Below are 27,107 nucleotides of genomic sequence, written 5' to 3' on the forward strand. Positions count from 1 at the left end.
CCTCCCTCTCCCTCTCTCTCTCTCTCTCTCTCCCGCTCCCTCCCTCTCTCTCTCTCCCCCTCCCTCTCTCTCTCTCGCTCTCTTTCCCTCTCTCCCTCTCTCCCTCTCCCTCTCTCCTCTCCCTCTCCCTCTCTCTCTCTACCTTCCACAGTGAAACTGTTTGAGGTGATAGAGACTGAGAAGACTCTCTACCTCGTGATGGAATATGCCAGTGGAGGTAAGTTACTTAGTAATATGAGGTACGGTAAATAGTGTAGTACAGAGTACACTATAATATTTATAATATGCTTTGAGCATAATGCATGAAAGCTCATGAATATTAAATACAAGTATTATCATCCTGGTTCTACTATTATAGTATGCCACCCTCCTCTTGAAGAGCTACAAGGTGCTATCCTGTGCTAACACACCTGCTTCAGGCCTGTTTAGTAGAATCAGAGGTCAGGGCTGCAGAAAAAGACAGCATAACCAGTAGCTCTCCAGGAGGACGTTTGGTCTGCCTCCTGCTATTTATATAGTACTGTATAATAAGGCATAATGTTGCCTTACCTAGGACAAATGAGGCTGCCTAACTAGCAATTTATGCTTTCAGACATATGACTTTACATTTAATTTGGAGGACTGAGAGAAAGTTGTGGCGTGTCTCCATTCAGTCAAAGTTTAACTTAAACTCTCTATGCCTCTCTCCTCCCTCTTTCTCTCTGTCCCTCTCCATCCCCCCTTTTTCTCTCTCTCTTTCTCCCTCTCTCTCCCCCCTCTCTCTCTGTTTCTCTTTTTCTCTCCCCCTTTCTTTCTCTCTCTCTCTCTCTCTCTCTCTCTCTCTCTCTCTCTCTCTCTCTCTCTCTCTCTCTCTCTCTCTCCCTACCCACCTCTATCTCTCCTCCCTCTCGCCCCCCTTCCCCCTTTCTCCTTCCAGGGGAGGTCTTTGACTACCTCGTAGCACATGGGAGGATGAAGGAGAAGGAGGCCAGGGCTAAATTTAGACAGGTACCGCAGTGAACTGGATTCAGCCCTACACACGCACACACACACTAAGACACACCATGTTCAAAGACACCCTGGCTGGGTGTCACAGACACACACACACACACACACACACACACACACAGACTTTCAAGCCAGCCGACTTGGCAGGACTGAGCCCTGCGAGGAACAACCAATTCGCTTGGCCAACACTACCCTAAGACCTATATAGCCTACATAAGTTCTGCCAGTGGACGAGAGCTGCATTATCAGCAACAGAGAAGGCAGCAAACGTAGAGCTCATTGGTCAGTGTTTCCAACTAACACTGTCAAACGTAGAGCTCATTGGTCAGTGTTTCCAACTAACACTGTCAAACGTAGAGCTCATTGGTCAGTGTTTCCAACTAACACTGTCAAACGTAGAGCTCATTGGTCAGTGTTTCCAACTAACACTGTCAAACGTAGAGCTCATTGGTCAGTGTTTCCAACTAACACTGTCAAACGTAGAGCTCATTGGTCAGTGTTTCCAACTAACACTGTCAAACGTAGAGCTCATTGGTCAGTGTTTCCAACTAACACTGTCAAACGTAGAGCTCATTGGTCAGTGTTTCCAACTAACACTGTCAAACGTAGAGCTCATTGGTCAGTGTTTCCAACTAACACTGTCAAACGTAGAGCTCATTGGTCAGTGTTTCCAACTAACACTGTCAAACGTAGAGCTCATTGGTCAGTGTTTCCAACTAACACTGTCAAACGTAGAGCTCATTGGTCAGTGTTTCCAACTAACACTGTCAAACGTAGAGCTCATTGGTCAGTGTTTCCAACTAACACTGTCAAACGTAGAGCTCATTGGTCAGTGTTTCCAACTAACACTGTCAAACGTCAAACTCATTGGTCAGTGTTTCCAGCTCATTGGTCAGTGTTTCCAACTAACACTGTCAAACGTAGAGCTCATTGGTCAGTGTTTCCAACTAACACTGTCAAACGTAGAGCTCATTGGTCAGTGTTTCCAACTAACACTGTCAAACGTAGAGCTCATTGGTCAGTGTTTCCAACTAACACTGTCAAACGTAGAGCTCATTGGTCAGTGTTTCCAACTAACACTGTCAAACGTAGAGCTCATTGGTCAGTGTTTCCAACTAACACTGTCAAACGTAGAGCTCATTGGTCAGTGTTTCCAACTAACACTGTCAAACGTAGAGCTCATTGGTCAGTGTTTCCAACTAACACTGTCAAACGTAGAGCTCATTGGTCAGTGTTTCCAACTAACTGTCAAACGTAGAGCTCATTGGTCGGTGTTTCCAACTAACACTGTCAAACGTAGAGCTCATTGGTCAGTGTTTCCAACTAACTATGATACTTGATAGAGGATATTTGCAAAAGGAAAGGGGAGGTTATAACTTCACATTGACCAGTAGGCCTGTTATTAATTGAGAACAAGGCAAAAATGACTGTCAACAAAACAAAGAATTAGGAGACTGCAGAAATATATTACCCCATTAGGAGACTGCAGAAATATATTACCCCATTAGGAGACTGCAGAAATATATTACCCCATTAGGAGACTGCAAAAATGTATTACCCCATTAGGAGACTGCAAAAATGTATTACCCCATTAGGAGACTGCAGAAATATATTACCCCATTAGGAGACTGCAGAAATATATTACCCCATTAGGAGACTGCAGAAATATATTACCCCATTAGGAGACTGCAGAAATGTATTACCCCATTAGGAGACTGCAGAAATATATTACCCCATTAGGAGACTGCAGAAATATATTACCCCATTAGGAGACTGCAGAAATATATTACCCCATTAGGAGACTGCAGAAATGTATTATCCCATTAGGAGACTGCAGAAATATATTACCCCATTAGGAGACTGCAGAAATATATTACCCCATTAGGAGACTGCAGAAATGTATTATCCCATTAGGAGACTGCAGAAATTTATTATCCCATTAGGAGACTGCAGAAATATATTACCCCATTAGGAGACTGCAGAAATATATTACCCCGTTAGGAGACTGCAGAAATATATTACCCCATTAGGAGACTGCAGAAATATATTACCCCGTTAGGAGACTGCAGAAATATATTACCCCATTAGGAGACTGCAGAAATATATTACCCCGTTAGGAGACTGCAAAAATGTATTATCCCATTAGGAGACTGCAGAAATATATTACCCCGTTAGGAGACTGCAGAAATATATTACCCCATTAGGAGACTGCAGAAATATATTACCCCATTAGGAGACTGCAGAAATATATTACCCCATTAGGAGACTGCAGAAATATATTACCCCATTAGGAGACTGCAAAAATGTATTACCCCATTAGGAGACTGCAAAAATGTATTACCCCAGTAGATAGCTACTTTATAACTACAAAAATAACAATCAATGTATGTTATTGACTGTAATCAGTGAATAGCTAATTCTGTTCCTATCAGTCCCTGCTTACCTAGATGGGAACTCCACCAGATCTGGCACGCACGCACGCACACACACACACACACACACACACTGTTCTAGCCCCAAGCACATCCCTGTTGTCCAATCAATGGAGTTCTGAGAGATGTAGGTGCTGCGGTTGGATGTTGTTAATTGCCCACACACACAGAGACACACAGACACACTTTCTGAACCCCAAGCTCCTCTGCCATGTGTCAAACTCTGAGATGTCAAGGACTGCCTTGTCTAGTTGTCCCTTTAAGAAGACCTTCTAAAACGTCATCGTACAACTGTCTAATAATATGTTCTAACTTGTAATTGTATGGTTTTGGTCCATTCCTTTCCAGATTGTGTCAGCTGTACAGTACTGCCATCAGAAACACATTGTACACAGAGACCTGAAGGTAATGAAGGCTTTATTACACACACACACACACACACACACACACACACACACACACACACACATGTAGGATCTTAATTGGAGCCAGTTTGCTACAGCAGGACACTGATCCAGCAGCAACAGGAAATTTGAGTTATTATGTGGATTATAATTAACAGACATGTTTTGTAAGGACTGATAACATTTTCTTAAGGGAAAATCAAGAAATGACAAACTTCAGAAGACTTCTTCACACTAGAACCACTAAATCAGTCGTCATTTGGACGGCTCATTAATTACATTTTGAACGTCATGCCCCTCTCACTCCAGACTTTTCCTAAATAAGTCTGTTTAACACACTGTTGTTGTTACAATCATAATATAACATACAGACCTGGTGTCATAGCGAGTTTTAGCAGGGCATGTCTTTTTTTTAAATGGCTTTCCAGGGGAAAAATTACATGCCCTTTACATGCCCTTTATAAAATAGGCCCTTCCTTCTCCTCACAGTTGAAGGTGCGGTTCCCAGTTTAGAATCACCCTGAAAACTGCCTCGAAACTGAACCTAAAACTGTAACTGAAACTAATGTCACAGATACAACAATGGATGAAATAAATGAATAAAGTATATTGGGGGAGAAAAGGGATCATGGATCTTTTGTAATCTCCAAATGGTAAGTACCCTATATCAGTCCACCGAATCCAAGCAGTCTTATCAGTCTACTTTGGCCTACTTGGAGAACACAGTGAGAGCGTACGTCATGTACAATATTATTACAACCCAGACGAACGGGATGCACATTCTGTGTTAGCGCTGCGACAAGATCTGAATTAAAACCACTCAGATTGCGGAGGAAGAAATGGATCATGTTTATTATTCTTCTGATTCCGAGCTCTCAACCTGAACCTGAATCTACACCCAAAAAGCCATAACCGGTGTGCACTGAGCCGGTAGGGACGACAACATTTGGGAAGAACAAGCTTGTGAGCAATGCTACACCGATTATCAGCACAAAATGTCATCACTGAGACAGCAGGCCCCACATCTCAAACAGAAAACAACATGCTCACCAGCTTTCATTGTTTATGTGACATGGACATGCTCCAACTGATGCCACTGTGTTAAGATGCACACCATGTAAGCACGAGCTGACAGTCCATTTATTATCTTTGAATGTTTTCATATCGGCATTTAATATCCATTTTGTGCTGATTTTCACTATTTATGTTTAGTCTACTGATGTTTTCATCAACTGACCGTGTGTCTGGCTGACCGTGCAACTTTTTCTCGCCAATTTCCTGGTATCCTATTGGTAGTTAGTCTTGTCTCATCGCTGCAACTCCTGTACGGACTTCAGGAGAGGCGAAGGTCTAGAGCCGTGCGTCCTCCGAAACATGACCCAACCAAGCCGCACTGCCTCTTGACACAATGCCCACTTAACCCAGAAGCCAGCCACACTAATGTGTCGGAGGAAACACCGTACACCTGGCGACCGTGTCAGCGTGCATGCGCCCGGCCCGCCACAGGAGTTGCTAGAGTGCGATGGGACAAGGACATCCCTGCCGGTCAAACCCTCCCCTAAACCTGACGACGCTGGGCCAATTGTGCGCCGCCCATGGGTCTCCTGGTCGGGCCGGCTGCGACAGAGTCTGGATTCGAACCAGGATCTCTAGTGGCACAGCTAGACCACTGCACCACTCGGTAGGCTTCCTGACTGTGCGTCTGGCTGACTGACTGACTGTGCGTTTGGCTCACTGACTGTGCGTCTGGCTGACTGACTGACTGTGCATCTTGCTGACTGACTGTGCGTCTGGCTGACTGACTGTGCGTCTGGCTGACTCACTGACTGTGCGTTTGGCTGACTGTTTTATTTCGTCATTGTAAACAGAAGCTGTTTGAAGTCGGAAGTTGACATACACTTAGGTTGTAGTCAATAAAACTTGTTTTACCACCACTCCACAAATTTCTTGTTAACAAACTATAGTTTTGGCAAGTTGGTCTACTTTGTGTATGACACAAGTCATTTTGCCTACAATTGTTTACAGAAAGATTATTTCACTTATGATTCACTGTATCACAATTCCAGTGGGTCTGAAGTTTACATTCACTAAGTTGACTGTGCCTTTAAACAGCTTGGAAAAGTCCCGAAAATGATGTCATGGCTTTAGAAGCTTCTGATAGGCTAATTGACATAATTTGAGTCAATTGAAGGTGTACCGGTGAATGTATTTCAAGGCCTACCTTCAATCTCAATGCTTCTTTGCTTGACATCATGGGAAAATCTAAATAAATAAATTGTAGACCTCCACAAATTTGATTCATCCTTGGGAGCAATTTCCAAACTCCTGAAGGTACCACGTTCATCTGTACAAACAATAGTCCGCAAGTATAAACACCATGGGACCACGCATCCATCATACCGCTCAGGAAGGAGATGCGGTCTGTCTCCTAGAGATTAACTTACTTTGTTGCGAAAAGTGCAAATCAATCCCAGAACAACAGCAAAGGACCTTGTGAAGATGCTGGAGGAAACAGGTACAAAAGTATCTATATCCACAGTAAAACGAGTCCTATATCGACATAACCTGAAAGGCCGCTCAGCAAGGAAGAAGCCATTGCTCCAAAACCGCCATAAAAAAGACAGACTACGGTTTACAACAGCACATGTGGACATAGATCGTACATTCTGGAGAAATGTCCTCTGGTCTGATGAAACAAAAATAGAACTGTTTGGCCATAATGACCATCGTTATGTTTTGAGGAAAAAGGGGTAGGCTTGCAAGCCGAAGAACACCATCCCAACCGTGAAGCACGGGGGTGGCAGCATCATGTTGTGGGGGTGCTTTGCTGCAGGTGGGACTGTTGCACTTCACAAAATAGATGGTATCATGAGTCAGGAAGTTAAAGCTTGGTCGCAAATGTGTCTTCCAAATGAACAGTAACCCCAAGCATACTACCAAAGTTGTGGCAAAATGGCTTAAAGACAACAAAGTCAAGGTATTGGAGTGGCCATCACAAAGCCCTGACCTCAATCCTACAGAACATTTGTGGGCAGAACTGAAGAAGCGTGTGTGAGCAAGGAGGCCTACAAACCTGACTCAGTTACACCAGCTCTGTCAGGAGGAATGGGCCAAAATTCACGCAACTTATTGTGGGAAGCTTGTGGAAGGCTACCCAAAACATTTGACCCAAGTTAAACAATTCTAAGGCAATGCTACTAAATACTAATTGAGTGTATGTAAACTTCTGACCCACTGGGAATGTGATGAAAGAAATAGAAGCTGAAATAAATCATTCTCTCTACTATTATTCTGACATTTCACATTCTTAAAATAAAGTGGTGATCCTAACTTTTACTAGGCTTAAATGTCAGGAATTGTGATAAACTAAGTTTAAATGTATTTGGCTAAGGTGTATGTAAACTTCCGACTTATATTTATATATATATATTTATTTTTTATTTTTAAGGTAGATTATTATTTTTTCAGTCAGAATGAGGAGGGGACCTTCGAGGCCCAGCGGTTCCAGTGTCAAATACATTGCAAGTTTTACATATCCTGCATTGCAGGCAGGAAAGTTGTCCTGCAACAGGGTGATCAAATTAAGATCCTACACCTGCACACGCACACGTACCCTGGCACACACACACGTACCATGACACACACACGCACTCTCTTCCACAGCCCTGGGAGAAACACTGTTCATAATCACCTCCTACTCCTCTAGCAGGGGTCTCATGGGATGTTGTGTTACCATCCCCCAGAGATGTGTGCTTTGTGACACAGTGTAGTAGTCTACAGGGCATTACATGCTCTGTTTCCACCATGAGACATTATGCACAAGAGAGAGAGAGGGTGAGTAATAGAGAAAGAGAGAAGGAGAGAAAGTGGGAGGGAGGAACAGAAAGATATGGATAGAGAAACAGGGAGATGGAGAGAGTGATGGAAATAGGAAGGAAGAAAGAAAGATGTCTGATGCTACGTGTGGGGCACGGAGTTGGCATCTTGCTCTCATTCTCATCCTCTGCACCTCATTCGCTTCTTTGTCTTCCTCCGCTCTTCCCCATCTCTCTCCTCTCTTCATATCTCTCTCTTTCCCCTGATAGCACTATTCATTCTAGTTCTATCTGCAGTATTCAAGACTGTAAAGTTATTTAATAAGGGAGTCTGACAACGTTACTGCCGGTGTAAATGTTCAATGTTTACTTCTCCATTAGCAATCTCGTACATAGTGCATCTTGTGTCACAATGAATGATGTCCCCACACACACCCCACTAATAGGTCACTAGTTCCAGTGTAACATCCAGCCATCTACATCCCCGTTCTTTAATTTGAAAAGGACAACAATGTTTCACGTCACTGAATACATTCCACACACAAACACACCCACTTCCACCCCTACTCACCCCCCAACCAGGCTGAGAACTTACTCCTGGACGCCGACATGAACATCAAGATTGCCGACTTTGGCTTCAGTAATGAGTTTGTCATGGGAAGTAAGCTGGACACGTTCTGCGGCTCTCCTCCCTACGCCGCCCCAGAGCTGTTCCAGGGGAAGAAGTACGACGGGCCAGAGGTGGATGTCTGGAGCCTGGGGGTCATCCTGTACACGCTGGTCTCAGGGTCGCTGCCCTTCGACGGTCAGAACCTCAAGGTGTGTGTGTACATGTGTGAGTGTATTAACTTTTAACCCTGACCTCCACTCTATATGCCATTTCTGTCTACCCTTCTGTCATAAATGTGCAATTGCTTTAAAAGGAAAGCAGTGTTGTAAGAATGGGGCTAACTCCATCTAGCCGCTACTTACCATGCTTACTGCATAGCGAAGAGGGCATGCTTACTGCTTGGGGAAGAGGGCAGGCTTACTGCATAGGGAAGAGGGCATGTTTACTGCTTGGGGAAGAGGGCATGCTTACTGCATTGGGAAGAGGGCATGCTTACTGCATGGGGAAGAGGGCATGCTTACTGCATGGGGAAGAGGGCATGCTTACTGCATGGGGAAGAGGGCATGCTTACTGCATGGGGAAGAGGGCATGCTTACTGCATGGGGAAGAGGGCATGCTTACTGCATGGGGAAGAGGGCATGCTTACTGCATAGGGAAGAGGGCATGCTTACTGCATTGGGAAAGAGGGCATGCTTACTGCATTGGGAAGAGGGCATGCTTACTGCATAGGGAAGAGGGCATGCTTACTGCATGGGGAAGAGGGCATGCTTACCATACTTGCTGCATAGGGAAGAGGGCATGCTTACTGCATGGGGAAGAGGGCATGCTTACTGCATAAGGAAGAGGGCATGCTTACTGCACAGGGAAGAGGGCATGCTTACCATGCTTACTGCACAGGGAAGAGGGCACGCTTACTGCACAGGGAAGAGGGCATGCTTACTGCACAGGGAAGAGGGCATGCTTACATGGGGAAGAGGGCATACTTGCTGCATGGGAAGAGGGCATGCTTACTGCATTGGGAAGAGGGCATGCTTACTGCATGGGGAAGAGGGCATGCTTACTGCATGGGGAAGAGGGCATGCTTACTGCATAGGGAAGAGGGCATGCTTACTGCATATAGGGAAGAGGGCATGCTTACTGCATGGGGAAGAGGGCATACTTACTGCATGGGGAAGAGGGCATGCTTACTGCATGGGGAAGAGGGCATGCTTACCATTCTTACTGCATATAGGGAAGAGGCATGCTTACTGCATGGGGAAGAGGGCAGGCTTACTGCATGGGGAAGAGGGCAGGCTTACTGCATGGGGAAGAGGGCATGCTTACTGCACAGGGAAGAGGGCATCCTTACTGCATAGGGAAGAGGGCATGCTTACCATGCTTACTGCACAGGGAAGAGGGCATGCTTACCATGCTTACTGCACAGGGAAGAGGGCATGCTTACTGCATGGGGAAGAGGGCATGCTTACTGCACAGGGAAGAGGGCATGCTTACCATTCTTACTGCATAAATAAGAGGGCATGCTTACCATGGGGAAGAGGGCTTACTGCATAAGGAAGAGGGCATGCTTACTGCATGGGGAAGAGGGCATGCTTACCATTCTTACTGCATAGGGAAGAGGGCATGCTTACTGCATGGGGAAGAGGGCATGCTTACTGCATAGGGAAGAGGGCATGCTTACTGCATGGGGAAGAGGGCATGCTTACCATTCTTACTGCATAGGGAAGAGGGCATGCTTACTGCATGGGGAAGAGGGCATGCTTACCATTCTTACTGCATAGGGAAGAGGGCATGCTTACTGCATGGGGAAGAGGGCATGCTTACTGCATAGGGAAGAGGGCATGCTTACTGCATGGGGAAGAGGGCATGCTTACTGCATACTGGGGAAGAGGGCATGCTTACTGCATGGGGAAGAGGGCATGCTTACTGCATGGGGAAGAGGGCATGCTTACTGCATAGGGAAGAGGGCATGCTTACTGCATAGGGAAGAGGGCATGCTTACCGTGCTTACTGCATAGGGAAGAGGGCATGCTTACTGCATAGGGAAGAGGGCATGCTTACCATGCTTACTGCATGGGAAGAGGCATGCTTACTGCATGGGGAAGAGGGCATGCTTACTGCATGGGGGGAAGAGGGCATGCTTACTGCATATAGGGAAGAGGGCATGCTTACTGCATTGGGAAGAGGGCATGCTTACTGCATTGGGAAGAGGGCATGCTTACTGCATGGGAAGAGGGCATGCTTACTGCATATAGGAAGAGGGCATGCTTACTGCATTGGGAAGAGGGCATGCTTACTGCATTGGGAAGAGGGCATGCTTACTGCATGGGGAAGAGGGCATGCTTACTGCATGGGGAAGAGGGCATGCTTACTGCATAGGGAAGAGGGCATGCTTACTGCATATAGGGAAGAGGGCATGCTTACTGCATGGGGAAGAGGGCATGCTTACCATTCTTACTGCATATAGGGAAGAGGGCATGCTTACTGCATGGTGAAGAGGGCAGGCTTACTGCATGGGGAAGAGGGCAGGCTTACTGCATGGGGAAGAGGGCATGCTTACCATTCTTACTGCATAGGGAAGAGGGCATCCTTACTGCACAGGGAAGAGGGCATGCTTACCATGCTTACTGCATAGGGAAGAGGGCATGCTTACTGCATAGGGAAGAGGGCATGCTTACTGCATAGGGAAGAGGGCATGCTTACTGCATAGGGAAGAGGGCATCCTTACTGCATAGGGAAGAGGGCATGCTTACCATGCTTACTGCACAGGGAAGAGGGCAGGCTTACTGCACAGGGAAGAGGGCAGGCTTACTGCACAGGGAAGAGGGCATGCTTACTGCACAGGGAAGAGGGCATGCTTACTGCATGGGGAAGAGGGCATGCTTACTGCACAGGGAAGAGGGCATGCTTACTGCATGGGGAAGAGGGCATGCTTACTGCACAGGGAAGAGGGCATGCTTACTGCATAGGGAAGAGGGCATGCTTACTGCATAGGGAAGAGGGCATGCTTACTGCACAGGGAAGAGGGCATGCTTACTGCATAGGGAAGAGGGCATGCTTACCATACTTGCTGCATGGGGAAGGGGGCATGCTTACTGCATGGGGAAGAGGGCATGCTTACTGCATGGGGAAGAGGGCATGCTTACTGCATAGGGAAGAGGGCATGCTTACCGTGCTTACTGCATAGGGAAGAGGGCATGCTTACTGCATAGGGAAGAGGGCATGCTTACCATGCTTACTGCTTAGGGGAAGGGGGCATGCTTACTGCATGGGGAAGAGGGCATGCTTACCATGCTTACTGCACAGGGAAGAGGGCATGCTTACTGCATGGGGAAGAGGGCATGCTTACTGCATGGGGAAGAGGGCATGCTTACTGCACAGGGAAGAGGGCATGCTTACTGCATAGGGAAGAGGGTGTGATTGCACACTTTGGGAGAAAGGTAGAGAATTGGGAAGCAGTGTCTGTCTTTGTCAGTGGCGGTTTGTGCCATTCAAGATTAGGGAGGACACATGTTTTTATGAGCTTGGCCTTATGGTGTTAAATGCCACGTTTTGATTGGATGCAGTCAGTTTATCCATTTCCTTTACTTCTGTTGCAGCATATTGCAGCACTCCCCTACTGTATATTGCAGCACTCCCCTACTGTATATTGCAGGGCTCCCCTACTGTATATTGCAGCACTCCCCTACTGTATATTGCAGGGCTTTGGGTATATTGCAGCACTCCCTACTGTAATTGCAGCACTCCCCTCTGTATATTGCAGCACTCCCGGTATATTGCAGCACTCCCCTACTGTATATTGCAGCACTCCCCTACTGTATATTGCAGCACTCCCCTACTGTATATTGCAGGGCTCCCCTACTGTATATTGCAGCACTCCCCTACTGATTGCAGCACTCCCCTACTGTATATTGCAGCATTCCCTACTGTATATTGCAGCACTCCCCTACTGCATATTGCAGCACTCCCCTACTGTATATTGCAGCACTCCCCTACTGTATATTGCAGCACTCCCCTACTGTATATTGCAGCACTCCCCTACTGTATATTGCAGCACTCCCCTACTGTATATTGCAGCACTCCCGTACTGTATATTGCAGCACTCCCCTACTGCATATTGCAGCACTCCCCTACTGTATATTGCAGCACTCCCCTACTGTATATTGCAGCACTCCCCTACTGTATATTGCAGCACTCCCCTACTGTATATTGCAGCACTCCCCTACTGTATATTGCAGCACTCCCCTACTGTATATTGCAGCACTCCCCTACTGTATATTGCAGCACTCCCCTACTGTATATTGCAGCACTCCCCTACTGTATATTGCAGCACTCCCTACTGTATATTGCAGCACTCCCCTACTGTATATTGCAGCACTCCCCTACTGTATATTGCAGCACTCCCCTACTGTATATTGCAGCACTCCCCTACTGTATATTACAGCACTCCCCTACTGTATATTGCAGCACTCCCCTACTGTATATTGCAGCACTCCCCTACTGTATATTGCAGCACTCCCCTACTGTATATTGCAGCACTCCCCTACTGTATATTGCAGCACTCCCCTACTGTATATTGCAGCACTCCCCTACTGTATATTGCAGGACTCCCAACTTGCTGCGTTGTTAGACATGACTGTAAAAACACCAGAAAATCAGCTCCAAGTGATTTTCATTTAAGAAATGTGTTCCCAAGCACGATAGAGAGGCGTGTGATTGTATAGAAATATAAGCAAGGTTTGGAACGATTATGTTTTAGTCAAACATGATGTCTGTTTGGGCTCCTTGCGGTCAATTTGCCGTCAACAAATGATTTGTAATGATGTTCCGGCTCCCCAACCACCCGCTCAAGAAAATTGTCCCGCTGCTGAATCTTAGTTGATGATCCCTGGGATATTGGATGACTGTAATTCATATTCCATTAACCCAGTTCAACGTAACTTCAGTAGGTTTAGTTTACTACATGATACTCAAATTTTCCCTATACCCATCATGAGGTTGCTTACAACATAGCCTATGAATGAAACAACGTAGGTGCACACAGGTCAAGAGAGACAAATTGTAGTAATCAAGGTGACCGACAGTGACACATTCAATACCTCATTGCACATTCTTTCCTGCATCTGAGGGCGTGAGAGTGTGTTTTGGGGTAGCTGATTCATTGGGGGGATACCTTATCCCCTTCTGCATGTCCACAACTGACCCGACCTTTATCCTCTCCTCTCTATCTCCCCCTATAGGAGCTGAGAGAGCGTGTTTTAAGGGGTAAATACCGTATCCCTTTCTACATGTCCACCGACTGTGAAAACCTCCTCAAGCGTTTCCTGGTGCTCAACCCAGCCAAGCGCGGTACACTTGAGGTGAGGGAGGAAGGCCAAAATGTAAATATGTCTTACGCTTATTACTTTTTATTTTTTACTACTCGCTGTCCACCCCTCTCACACAGACTCCTTCCTCCTTTACGTCCACCCCTCTCACACAGACTCCTTCCTCCTTTACGTCCACCCCTCTCACACACTCTTTCCTCCTTTACGTCCACCCCTCTCACACAGACTCCTTCCTCCTTTACGTCCACCCCTCTCACACAGACTCCTTCCTCCTTTACGTCCACCCCTCTCACACAGACTCCTTCCTCCTTTACGTCCACCCCTCTCACACAGACTCTTTCCTCCTTTACGTCCACCCCTCTCACACAGACTCCTTCCTCCTTTACATCCACCCTCTCACACAGACTCCTTCCTCCTTTACGTCCACCCCTCTCACACAGACTCCTTCCTGCTTTACTACGTCCACCCCTCTCACACAGACTCCTTCCTGCTTTACGTCCAACCCTCTCACACAGACTCCTTCCTCCTTTACGTCCACCCCTCTCACAGACTCCTTCCTCCTTTACGTCCACCCTCTCACACAGACTCCGTCCTGCTTTACGTCCATCCCTCTCACACAGACTCCTTCCTCCTTTACGTCCACCCCTCTCACACAGACTCCTTCCTCCTTTACGTCCACCCTCTCACACAGACTCCTTCCTCCTTTACGTCCACCCCTCTCACACAGACTCCTTCCTCCTTTACGTCCACCCCTCTCACACAGACTCCTTCCTGCTTTACGTCCACCCCTCTCACACAGACTCCTTCCTCCTTTACGTCCACCCCTCTCACACAGACTCCTTCCTCCTTTACGTCCACCCCTCTCACACAGACTCCTTCCTCATTTACGTCCACCCCTCTCACACAGACTCCTTCCTCCTTTACGTCCACCCCTCTCACACAGACTCCTTCCTGCTTTACGTCCACCCCTCTCACACAGACTCCTTCCTCCTTTACGTCCACCCCTCTCACACAGACTCCTTCCTGCTTTACGTCACTCCTGCCTGGATTCTACCTGTGTGGAGATGCATGGCATGCAGGGTTTGAAAACCGCACCTGAATGTGGTCACACACACGCATGCAAACATGCACACACTAATGCATGCGCGCGCACACACACACCTCCTCCAGCGGCTAAAGCAGATTTCCCTCTGCTAGATGCACATGTACTTATTCGCGCGCACACATACAAACACACGCACATACACACAGAACCCCCCACACACACACAGGCACATACACACAGAACCCCCCACACACACACAGGCACATACACACAGAACCCCCCACACACACACAGGCACATACACACAGAACCCCCCACACACACACAGGCACATACACACAGAACCCCCCACGCACACATACACACAGAACCCCCCACACACACAGGCACATACACACAGAACCCCCACACACACACAGGCACATACACACAGAACCCCCCACACACACACACACAGGCACATACACACAGAACCCCCACGCACACATACACACACACACACAGGCACTTATGCAGAAACACACAGCATTCTTTGTGTGTGCTTTTGTGTACATTGATCTAATCAAATCACATTATATTTGTCACATGCTTGGTAAACAACAGGTGTAGACTAACAATGAAATGCTTACTGACGGGCCCTTCTCAACAATACAGAGGAATAAATACACAATGAATAACGATAACTTGTCTATATACACGGGGTATCAGAAACCGAGTCCATGTGCAGGGGTACGAGGTCATTGAGGTAGATATGTACATATATGTAGGGACAAAGTTACTAGGCAACAGGATGGATAATAAACACCAGCAGCAGCGTACTGTATGTGATGAGTTAAAAGAATTAGTGCAAAAAGGGGTCAATGCAGATAGTCTGCGTAGCTATTTGGTTAACTATTTAACTAACTATTTAGCAGTCTTATGGCTTGGTAGAAGCTGTTCAGGTTCCTGTTGGTTCCATCGTTACTGCTTGCTGTGCTGTAGCAGAGAGAATAGTCTATGACTTGAGTGGCTGGAGTCTTTGACCATTTTTAGGGCCTTCCTCTGACACCACCTGGTATAGAGGTCCTGGAAGGCAGGGAGCTCGGCCCCAGTGATGTACTGGGCCGTACACACTGTCCCCTGTAGCGCCTTGCGGTCGGGTGCCGAGCAGTTGCCAGGCTGTGATGCTGCCAGTCAAGATACTCTCGATGGTGCAGCTGTAGAACGTTTTGAGGATCTGAGGCCCCATGCCAAATCTATTCAGCCTCCTGAGGGAGAAGAGACGTAGTCGTGCCTTCTTTACATCTGTTTTGGTGTGTGTGTGTGTAGACCATGTTAATTCCTTAGTGATGTGGTCACCGAGGAACTTGAAGCTCTCGACCCACTCCACTACAGCCCTGCGGATGGGGGCGTGCACTGCCCTCAGTTTCCTGTAATCCACGATCAGCTCCTTTGTCTTGCTCACATGGAGGGAGATCAGTGACTAGTCCGTTTTGTACCACATCACCCAGAACAGAGAGAAAAAGAGAAGTGTTTGTGTCCCAAATGGCGCCCTGTTCCTTTTCTAGTATCTGTGATACACAAAGACTAATGAGAAACACCACGGCTAAGCACAGCTAAAGCCAGTGTGTGTCTTTCTCCCCTAAGCACTTCACCCAACTGGCAAGGTGTTTGGATACCAAGGGCTACAGTGGCTAAGCATCATGGGAACACGAACACACATGCTCCTACACTTATCCAATCACCTAGAACCCTCCACATATCCAACCACCTCGTACCCTCCACTTATCCAACCACCTCGTACCCTTCACTTATCCAACCACATCGTACCCTCCACTTATCCAACCACCTAGAACCCTCCACATATCCAACCACCTAGAACCCTTCACATATCCAACCACCTAGAACCCTCCACATATCCAACCACCTAGAACCCTCCACATATCCAACCACCTCGTACCCTCCACTTATCAAACCACCTCATACCCTCCACTTATCCAACCACCTCGTACCCTCCACTTATCCAACCACCTCGTACCCTCCACTTATCCAACCACCTCGTACCCTCCACTTATCCAACCACCTCGTACCCTCCACTTATCCAACCACCTCGTGCCCTCCACTTATCCAACCACTTCGTACCCTCCACTTATCCAACCACCTCGTACCCTCCATTTATCCAACCACCTCGTACCCTCCACTTATCCAACCACCTCGTACCCTCCACTTATCCAACCACCTTGTACCCTCCACTTATCCATCCACCTCGTACCCTCCACTTATCCATCCACTTCGTACCCTCCACTTATCCAACCACCTCGTGCCCTCCACTTATCAAACCACCTCGTACCCTCCACTTATCCAACCACCTCGTACCCTCCACTTATCCAACCACCTCGTACCCTCCACTTATCCAACCACCTCGTACCCTCCACTTATCCAACCACCTCGTTCTCTCCACTTATCCAACCACCTCGTGCCCTCCACTTATCCAACCACCTCGTACCCTCCACTTATCCAACCACCTCGTACCCTCCACTTATCCAACCACCTCGTGCCCTCCATTTATCCAACCACCTCGTACCCTCCACTTATCCAACCGCCTCGTACCCTCCACTTATCCAACCGCCTCGTGCCCTCCACTTATCCAACCACCTCGTACCCTCCACCTATCCAACCACTTCTTACCCTCCACTTATCCAACCACCTCGTACCCTCCACTTATCCAACCACCTCGTACCCTCCACTTATCCAACCACCTCGTACCCTCCACTTATCCAACCACCTCGTACCCTTCACTTATCCAACCACCTCGTACCCTCCACTTATCCAACCACCTCGTACCCTCCACTTATCCAACCACCTCGTGCCCTCCACTTATCCAACCACCTCGTGCCCTCCACTTATCCAACCACCTCGTACACTCCACTTATCCAACCACCTCGTACCCTCCACTTATTCAACCACCTCGTACCCTCCACTTATCCAACCACCTCGTACCCTCCACTTATCCAACCACCTCGTACCCTCCACTTATCAGTCCATCTCTGCACCGCCACTGCCCTCCAGGTTTGGGCTCAATGCCATTTCAAGTCAGTCGACTTACAGTACATTCGGAAAGTATTCAGATCCCTCACATCTTGTTACTAGTTTTTTTCCCTGATCAATCTACACACTATTCCCCATAATGACAAAGCGAAAACAGGTTTTTAGAAATTCTTGCAGCTGTATTAAAAATAAAAGCTGAAGTTATTTACATAGGTATTCAGACTCTTTGATATGAGACTCGAAATTGAGTTCAGGTGCATCCTGTTAACATTGATCATCCTTGAGATGTTTCTACAACTTGATTGGAGTCCACCTGTGGTCAATTCAATTGATTGGACATGATTTGGAAAGGCACACACCTGTCTATATAAGGTCCCACAGTTGAAAGTTCATGTCAGAGAAAAAAACCAAGCCGTGAGGTCGAAGGAATTGTCCGTAGAGCTCAGAGACAGGATTGTGCACAGATCTTGGCAAGGGTACCAAAAAATGTCTGCAGCATTGAAGGTCCCCAAGAACACAGTGGCCTCCATCATTCTTAAATGGAAGAAGTTTGGAACCACCAAGACTCTTCCTAGTGCTGGCTGCCCGGCCAAACTGAGCAATCAGGGGAGAAGGGCCTTGGTCAGGGAGGTAACCAAGAACCCGATGGTCACTCTGACAGAGCTCCAGAGTTCCTCTGTGGTGATGGGAAAACCTTTAAGAAGAACAACCATATCTGCAGCACTCCACCAATCTGCTTTTATGGTTGAATGGCCTGACGGAAGCCACTCCTCAGTAAAAGGCACATGACTGCCAGCTTGGAGTTTGCAGAAAGGCACCACAAGATTCTTTGACCTGAATGCCAAGCGTCATGTCTGGAGGAAACCTGGCACCATCCCTATGTTGAAGCATGGTGGTGGCAGCATCATGCTGTGGGGATCTTTTTCATTGGCAGGGACTGGGAGACTAGTAAGGATCGAGGGAAATATGAACGGAGCAACGTACAGAGAGATCCTTGATGAAAATCTGCTCCACAGTGCTCAGGACCTCAGACTGGGGCGAAGGTTCACCTTCCAATGGGCCAAATACCCTAAGCACACAGCCAAGACAATGCATGAATGGCATTGGGACAAGTCTCTGAATGTCCTTGAGTGGCCTAACCAGAGCCCGGACTTGAACCCGATCAAAGATCTCTGGAGAGACCTGAAAATAGCTGTGCAGCGATGCTCCCCATCCAACCTGACAGATCTTGAGAGGAACTGCATAGAGGATTCGGAGAGTCTCCCCAAATACAGATGTGCCAAGCTTGTAGCGTCATACCCAAGAAGACTCTGGGCTGTAAATCGCTGCTAACGGTACTTCAACAAAGTCCTGAGTAATACTTATGTATATGTGAGATTTCAGTTGTATTTTTATTTTTGATACATTTGCAAAATGTTCTAAAAACCTGTTTTTGTTTCGTCATCATGGGGTATTATGATGTCATTATGTGGTATTGTGATGTCATTATGGGGTATTGTGATGTCATTATGGGGTATTGTGATGTCATTATGGGGTATTGTGGTGTCATTATGGGGTATTGTGTGTAGATTGATGAGGAAAAAAATATTTAATCCATTAACGTAACAAAATGTGGAAAAAGTCAAGTGGTCTTAATACTGTATAGCCTAGGTTGACATATATTATATTAATATATAGCCTACGTTGACATATATAATGTAAATATATCGCCTAGATTGACATAAAATATTATATAAATATATAGCCGACGTTGACATATTGCTTATATGGTTCCTATCCAATCCATTAATCCTATACAGATCTAAGTTCATAGGCGCAGGGACAAGAGGTTAAATTGGGCCTGTAGAGTGGAAATTATAACATGTGTTTGTCCTTCTCCCTCATAGCAAATCATGAAGGACCGGTGGATAAACGCCGGCTGTGAAGAGGATGAGATGAAGCCCTTCGTGGAACCAGAAACGGACATCACGGACCAGAAGAGAATAGGTACACTGACTCGAGCACTCCTCTGTGTACCAGCCACTCCCATTTCTCTCCCTTGGATAGGTGTAAATAAACAGTGTGGTGGTGGAGCTTCCACCTTATAGGTTTGCAAACATCAACAGGAAGGGTTAGGGAGCGAATCAGGGACCATCTTTACATGTGTACAGTGTACCCATACTTATGAATATAGATAATGACTTTATTGAACCCAAGAATGGGAAGCCTCCTCATGGAGAGTTGCTGAGTATACAGGCTTTTGTCCCAGCCCTGCTCTAACACAAAATTATTATACTAATCAAGGTCCTGAGGAGACGCTGATTAGTAGAATGTGGTGTGTTAAAGGTGGGCTGGAGCAAAAGCCTGCACGTCCGCTAGCTCTTCAGGAGGAAGGTTGGTTAATGCTGAAATAATAATCATAATAAAAAACAGAAAATCAGAACTGAGACATACTAGATGGAATAGGACTATCTAGTTACACTTTGACCCCTGTAGGTACATGAATCAAATCAAATGTTATTGGTCACATATACACATAGTTAGAGGATGTTATTGGTCACATATACACATAGTTAGAGGATGTCATTGGTCACATATACACATAGTTAGAGGATGTTATTGGTCACAAATACACATAGTTAGAGGATGTTATTGGTCACATATACACATAGTTAGAGGATGTTATTGGTCACATATACACATAGTTAGAGGATGTTATTGCGAGTGTAGCGAAGTGCTTGTAAATGAGGATTTAAGTCACTTAGAACTGATGTGGTTCTATAGGTAGTATTCTCAATGCGTAACTATCAGATGACGAACTGTATCAGCTGTATCAGCTGCTAGGAACTCTTATTTGTTTGTTGGTTGCAGGAGGGAGTAGATAGGTTGGCACATGTATTAGGGGGAGCCTGCCTGTGTTGCGGGCTAGCCTGGCATGCTGTGCCCAACGTGAGCGTGGCAGAGCTGGATTGTTTTCAGACACCCACGGCCTAGCACTCCACTCAGACATGCACATAGTCATTAAAAAGCACACTTGACCACGCATTAACACAACCACACTCCGTAACACACAGTCATTAAAATGTATGCGTGCATGCACACACACACACATACACGCACACAGATCCAGGAGTCGATACAGTCTGGCAGGCCTTGTTCTTTCCACTCGCACCCCGCTCTCCCTCACCCCATACATGTTGATGCCAGCATTGATCTGCTCTTACCATGCCATCACTCAGCACTGATGATAGAGAGAATGAGTTGTTGTTTCACCAGCCATCAGTGCTCTCTCTCTGTCTCTCTGTCTCTGTCTCTCTTTCTCTGATGTATGCAGTATGTTGTTGCTGTACATCCTATTTCCCCTTGTGGGATTAATAAAGTTAATTAAATTAAATTCAAACACATTACCCTCGCAGCCTAGTATTTTGGTTCCAAATAGGAAATGGGGGATATATGTTCACACAGTCTCAGCCAATGGCGTTTTTTTAAATATATATTTTTAATGATTGGTTAGAAACCAAATCAAATCAAATGTATTTATATAGCCCTTCGTACATCAGCTGATATCTCAAAGTGCTGTACAGAAACCCAGCCTAAAACCCCAAACAGCAAGCAATGCAGGTGTAGAAGCACGGTGGCTAGGAAAAACTCCCTAGAAAGGCCAAAACCTAGGAAGAAACCTAGAGAGGAACCAGGCTATGTGGGGTGGCAAGTCCTCTTCTGGCTGTGCCGGGTGGAGATTATAACAGAACATGGCCAAGATGTTCAAATGTTCATAAATGACCAGCATGGTCGTATAATAATAAGGCAGAACAGTTGAAACTGGAGCAGCAGCACGGCCAGGTGGACTGGGGACAGCAAGGAGTCATCATGTCAGGTAATCCTGGGGCATGGTCCTAGGGCTCAGGTCCTCCGAGAGAGAGAAGGAGAGAATTAGAGAACGCACACTTAGATTCACACAGGACACCGAATAGGACAGGAGAAGTACTCCAGATATAACAAACTGACCCTAGCCCCCCGACACATAAACTACTGCAGCATAAATACTGGAGGCTGAGACAGGAGGGGTCAGGAGACACTGTGGACCCATCCGAGGACACCCCCGGACAGGGCCAAACAGGAAGGATATAACCCCACCCATTTTGCCAAAGCACAGCCCCCACACCACTTATCTTCAACCACCAACTTACCATCCTGAGACAGGGCCCCACAAAGATCTCCATGGCACAACCCAGGGGGGCGCCAGACAGGATGACCACATCAGTGAATCAACCCACTCAGGTGACCACCCCTTCCAGGGACCATGAGAGAGCCCCAGTAAGCCAGTGACTCAGCCCCTGTAATAGGGTTAGAGGCAGAGAATCCCAGTGGAAAGAGGGGAACCGGCCAGGCAGAGACAGCAAGGGCGGTTCGTTGCTCCAGAGCCTTTTCGTTCACCTTCCCACTCCTGGGCCAGACTACACTCAATCATATGACCCACTGAAGAGATGAGTCTTCAGTAAAGACTTAAAGGTTGAGACCGAGTTTGTGTCTCTGACATGGGTAGGCAGACCGTTCCATAAAAATGGAGCTCTATAGGAGAAAGCCCTGCCTCCAGCTGTTTGCTTAGAAATTCTAGGGACAATTAGGAGGCCTGCGTCTTGTGACCGTAGCGTACGTGTAGGTATGTACGGCAGGACCAAATCAGAGAGATAGGTAGGAGCAAGCCCATGTAATGCTTTGTAGGTTAGCAGTAAAACCTTGAAATCAGCCCTTGCTTTGACAGGAAGCCAGTGTAGAGAGGCTAGCACTGGAGTAATATGATCAAATTTTTTGGTTCTAGTCAGGATTCTAGCAGCCGTATTTACCACCAACTGAAGTTTATTTAGTGCTTTATCCGGGTAGCCGGAAAGTAGAGCATTGCAGTAGTCTAACCTAGAAGTGACAAAAGCACGGATTAATTTTTCTGCATCATTTTTGGACAGAAAGTTTCTGATTTTTGCAATGTTACGTAGATGGAAAAAAGCTGTCCTTGAAATGGTCTTGATATGTTCTTCAAAAGAGAGATCAGGGTCCAGAGTAACGCCGACGGAGAAACCACAAGGGAGAGACAGGAAAGTTGAAAGAGGGTTTGTGTCAAAAGGGTATGGGCTGGATTTGAAGGCAGCATCCCTAACCGCTAGACAACCCCAGGCTGCAGCCTATTGGGTGTCTAATGCTAACAGCTGTCGTATCCCACTCCTGTTCTCCTGCAGACATCATGGTGGGGATGGGCTACACTCGGGAGGAGGTGACTGAGTCTCTAACCAGGATGAAGTACGATGAGATCACCGCCACCTACCTGCTACTGGGAAGGAAGTCCACAGAGGTAAGGGGAGACCTGGCCATGTCCGAAAGTGCTGGCTCTAGCATGTATTAGTTCTTGGTCTTGGTTTCTGTCTGACATTTTTGGCAAGTGCACAAGTGCAATTAAATGCAAACATACTGTACCTGAAGTGATTGTTTGTTTGGGTGATGCCGTCACTTTTTTGCGCTTTCAAAATGTCTCTCTTTCTTTTAAGATCTACTTTTTAAAATTAAAATAAATATATGTATATATTATTAACCCATCCTCTTCTGAGGACACAAATATATTTATCTGTTTTTACAGCTTTTTTTCTACATATACATACATTTTACACTTTACATCACATAACAATAATACATTACCGAACATGAGCTCTTAATCCCACCCCTCAACCACCCTCAGCCCATCCCACCTATCACCATAGACCTCAGCTCTTTAATCACGCCCCTCAGCCCATCCCACCTATCACCATAGTCCACCCTCGTTTGGTTTCCATGTGCAGTATATTTTTTAATTGTGTTGTGATGTTTTACATACATTTTGAACCTTTCTAATCGTATATTATCCACAGATTGTGAGCTAAGGATGAAAATCTTTCCTACGAGTATTATTATATTATAGATTGATTGACTATGGCTTTCCAAATGGCCAAACACTGCTATTTGTAAGTAGACAACGGACATCCTTGTTTTTCTCCTCTTAACAGTTCAATACTTTTTGAGTAGTAACCATTATTTACTATTTTACACCTGGGGTTGCTGTACATAACTTTAACCCATTGTATAAGAGATTCACCAAAATTAAAGTAGTCCAGGCATTTATGTATAAATTCTAGTCGTACTTTATCAAACGCCTTTTCAACATCTGCCATGAAGACCAGGCCAGGTATCTTTTATGTTTCATTGTCACATATTATCTCAAATATATTGTCCATGTAAAAAATCTGTCTGATCAGGATTAACAATATCTGGTAAAACCTTTTTTATTCCATGTGCTATGCATTTCACCAGGATTGCCTGGAGGCCTCTTACACATTTCACCAGGAGTTTCTGGAGGCCTCTTACACATTTCACCAGGATTACCTGGAAGCCTCTTACACATTTCACCAGGAGTTTCTGGAGGCCTCTTACACATTTCACCAGGATTGCCTGGAGGCCTCTTACACATTTCACCAGGATTGCCTGGAGGCCTCTTACACATTTCACCAGGAGTTTCTGGAGGCCTCTTACACATTTCACCAGGATTGCCTGGAGGCCTCTTACACATTTCACCAGGATTGCCTGGAGGCCTCTTACACATTTCACCAGGAGTTTCTGGAGGCCTCTTACACATTTCACCAGGAGTTTCTGGAGGCCTCTTACACATTTCACCAGGATTGCCTGGAGGCCTCTTACACATTTCACCAGGATTGCCTGGAGGCCTCTTACACATTTCACTAAGTGTAAGAGGTCTCCAGTTTTTTAAATGGACTGGATCATTATTGGGGCGGCAGGGTAGCCTAGTGGTTAGAGAGTTGGACTAGTAACCGGAAGGTTGCAAGTTCAAACCCCCGAGCTGACAAGGTACAAATCTGTCATTCTGCCCCTGAACAGGCAGTTAACCCACTGTTCCTAGGCCGTCATTGAAAATAAGAATTTGTTCTTAACTGACTTTCCTAGTTAAATAAAGGTAAAATAAAAATTATACTTACCACCTGGGTCCTGTTTCAGTAGTAATGAGTAGTAATGAGTACCTGAAAGTCTATAATTTGTATAGGAGTAGTTAAAACATACTAAAAATTTATATTTGAGTACAAAAGGTCAGATATACTGACCTATCTCTACTGGTATATCATCAAGCCATGGTGTTTTTAAACACTAAAAGGATTTAATTGCCTCAAGAAGTTCCTCCTCTGTAGGTTGACCTTCACACAGGTTTTTCAGTACATTTGTTAATTTTACATTATTATTATTATTAGGAAAGAAATCCTTACAGTTAACCTCATTCAGTGGAGATGGAGACTGAAAATAAAACATATGCTTAAAATATAATTTGGTGAATCATGGATGACTCCATTTGTAACTAGTTTCTGTAAATTATTTTTGGTAGCATTACTATGTTGAAGATTCAAGAAAAATGTAGTGCATTTTTCAAAATTTTCCATCCAACACAAAATGTGCGTTTCTCAATATGCACACTACCGCATTTCGAGCATGCAAACTGGAGCACACAATGGTCAGAGTATGGAACACGTACTCTGTGCACATTTCGAAGGATGCATCGATGCAAGCTTCAACTAAATTCCCAGGATTGTTGATGTAATATGACACAACTATGTAAAACATGATGAAAAATCTCTTAAACCAATAGCCAACGGTTTTCGAGCTGAAGCAAGAGAAAATAAACTCTGACTTCGGAGTGAACTGTTGCCCATTCACATCTCATATGTTGCCTGACTAGAATATTTTATCTTGATATAGTAATAAATACATACTATGTTAATTTAGCATATCTACCTGCCTATAATACCCACTGTAGTGTGCGTAGAGCGCAGGCTAACTGACAAAGAATTGGTAGCTAGCTAGCTAGCCATAAAGAATTCGTAGCTTACCATTGGCCTATCTACATTGCATTACAACATTAGTTTTAGGTCGTTTTGTACCTGTAAAAGTAGCTTGCTTCTCATATGTACATTCTTATGCATTCTCCACACTCTCTTCCACACAAGAACGTCATCGGAGAATGAAGTTGTATGCATATTGAGAAACACACACTGAGTGACTTTTTGTCACAAAATGGCACAGATCTGCGCATAAAATACAGTAGAACTAATTTTAATCTGCAGTGTGATTTAAGTGTAAGCTTTTCTCTCCCCCTCTTTCCTAGTTGGAGGTCAGTGATTCCAGTTCTAGCAGTAATCTGTCTCTAGCCAAGGCGCGGCCTGCCAGCGAGCACAACAACAACGGCCAGTCTCCGGCCCACCTCAAGGCCCAGCGGTCCATCTCCGGCACCCAGAAACAGAGACGCTACAGCGACCAGGGTGAGAGGGTGGGAGGAGATGGAGCGGGAAGGATAGGGAAAAAGGGGGGGATGTAGGAGAGAAAGGATGAAGGAGGGGAGATGCAGGGGAGGAGGAGGACACAGAGGAGAAGAAGGAGGGGAGGGATTGAGAGGAGAAGGAGGAGGGAAGGCATTGAGAGGAGGAGAAGGAGAAGGGGAGACATTGAGAGAAGAAGGAGGAAGGGGGACATTGAGAGGAGGAGGAGTAAGGGGGTCATGAAGGAGGGAAAGGGGGATAAGTGTTATAGGAAGAGCGATGTGAACATCCAATGCACCACTGTTCTCATTGTAACTCCACACTCATCCATGTGTGTCTCTCCCTCCCTCCATCCAGCCGGTCCGTCCATTCCCTCGGTGGGCTACCCCAAGAGGAGCCAGACCACCTCGGATGACAACAGCGACCACAAAGAGGATGGGGGTGCCCAGCCACGGAAGTCTGTTTCACCAGGCGGGCGTGGTGGCAGCGGTGCCCCTGCCAGTCCCCTATTGGGTAACGCCAACAACCCTAACAAGGCCGACATCCCCGACCGCAAGAAAGGCTCCACCACACCCAGCGTGAGTATACCGAGAGTACACAGAATATGTATACACACGCATCCGCACACCAACCACTCACACACTCACACACACACACACACACACACACACACACACACACACACACACACACACACACACACACACACACACACACACACACACACACACACACACACACACACACACACACACACACACACACACACACACACACTCAGTCACTCAGTCACTCACACACACACTCAGTCACACACACTCAGTCACTCACACACACACAGTCACACACACACACACACACACACACACACACACACACACACACACACACACACACAAACTCACTCAGTCACTCACACACACACACAGTCACTCACAGGGTTTTTGGGCTTGATGTCAATGTCTGTGTCTAAAATCTGTCTTGACTTCTACTTACTAAAACTATACACTGTGTACTAATCTTACTACATACAGTGCCTTCAGAAAGTATTCAGACCCCTTGACTTTTTCCACATTTTGCTAAGTTACAGCCTTATTGGATTAAATAAAATAAAAAAATATGCAATCTACATACAATACCCT

The 27,107-nt window shown here is 46.2% G+C and overlaps 1 protein-coding gene across 15 annotated transcripts in view; it reads left to right on the forward strand.

The window, feature by feature from the left end:
- Positions 1-27,107, forward strand: part of LOC112249826 (MAP/microtubule affinity-regulating kinase 3-like) — a 117,736-nt gene that overhangs the window by 73,072 nt on the left and 17,557 nt on the right. For 9 of the 15 annotated variants that reach the window (XR_006083343.1, XM_042321441.1, XM_042321437.1 and 6 more), the window contains exons 5-13: positions 152-217; positions 917-987; positions 3,768-3,824; positions 8,221-8,457; positions 13,486-13,626; positions 19,531-19,630; positions 22,858-22,970; positions 25,815-25,968; positions 26,323-26,543. Coding sequence is in view for 14 of the 15 variants with exons in the window: in XM_042321441.1 (XP_042177375.1) it covers positions 152-217; positions 917-987; positions 3,768-3,824; positions 8,221-8,457; positions 13,486-13,626; positions 19,531-19,630; positions 22,858-22,970; positions 25,815-25,968; positions 26,323-26,543 (1,160 nt within the window). In the remaining variant the exon portion in view is untranslated. The remainder of the gene's footprint in view (positions 1-151; positions 218-916; positions 988-3,767; positions 3,825-8,220; positions 8,458-13,485; positions 13,627-19,530; positions 19,631-22,857; positions 22,971-25,814; positions 25,969-26,322; positions 26,544-27,107) is intronic. The other 6 variants (XM_042321438.1, XM_042321450.1, XM_042321444.1 and 3 more) reach the window with 1 other exon arrangement.

This window comes from Oncorhynchus tshawytscha, linkage group LG05 (assembly GCF_018296145.1).
Source record: "Oncorhynchus tshawytscha isolate Ot180627B linkage group LG05, Otsh_v2.0, whole genome shotgun sequence".
NCBI lineage: Eukaryota > Metazoa > Chordata > Actinopteri > Salmoniformes > Salmonidae > Oncorhynchus > Oncorhynchus tshawytscha.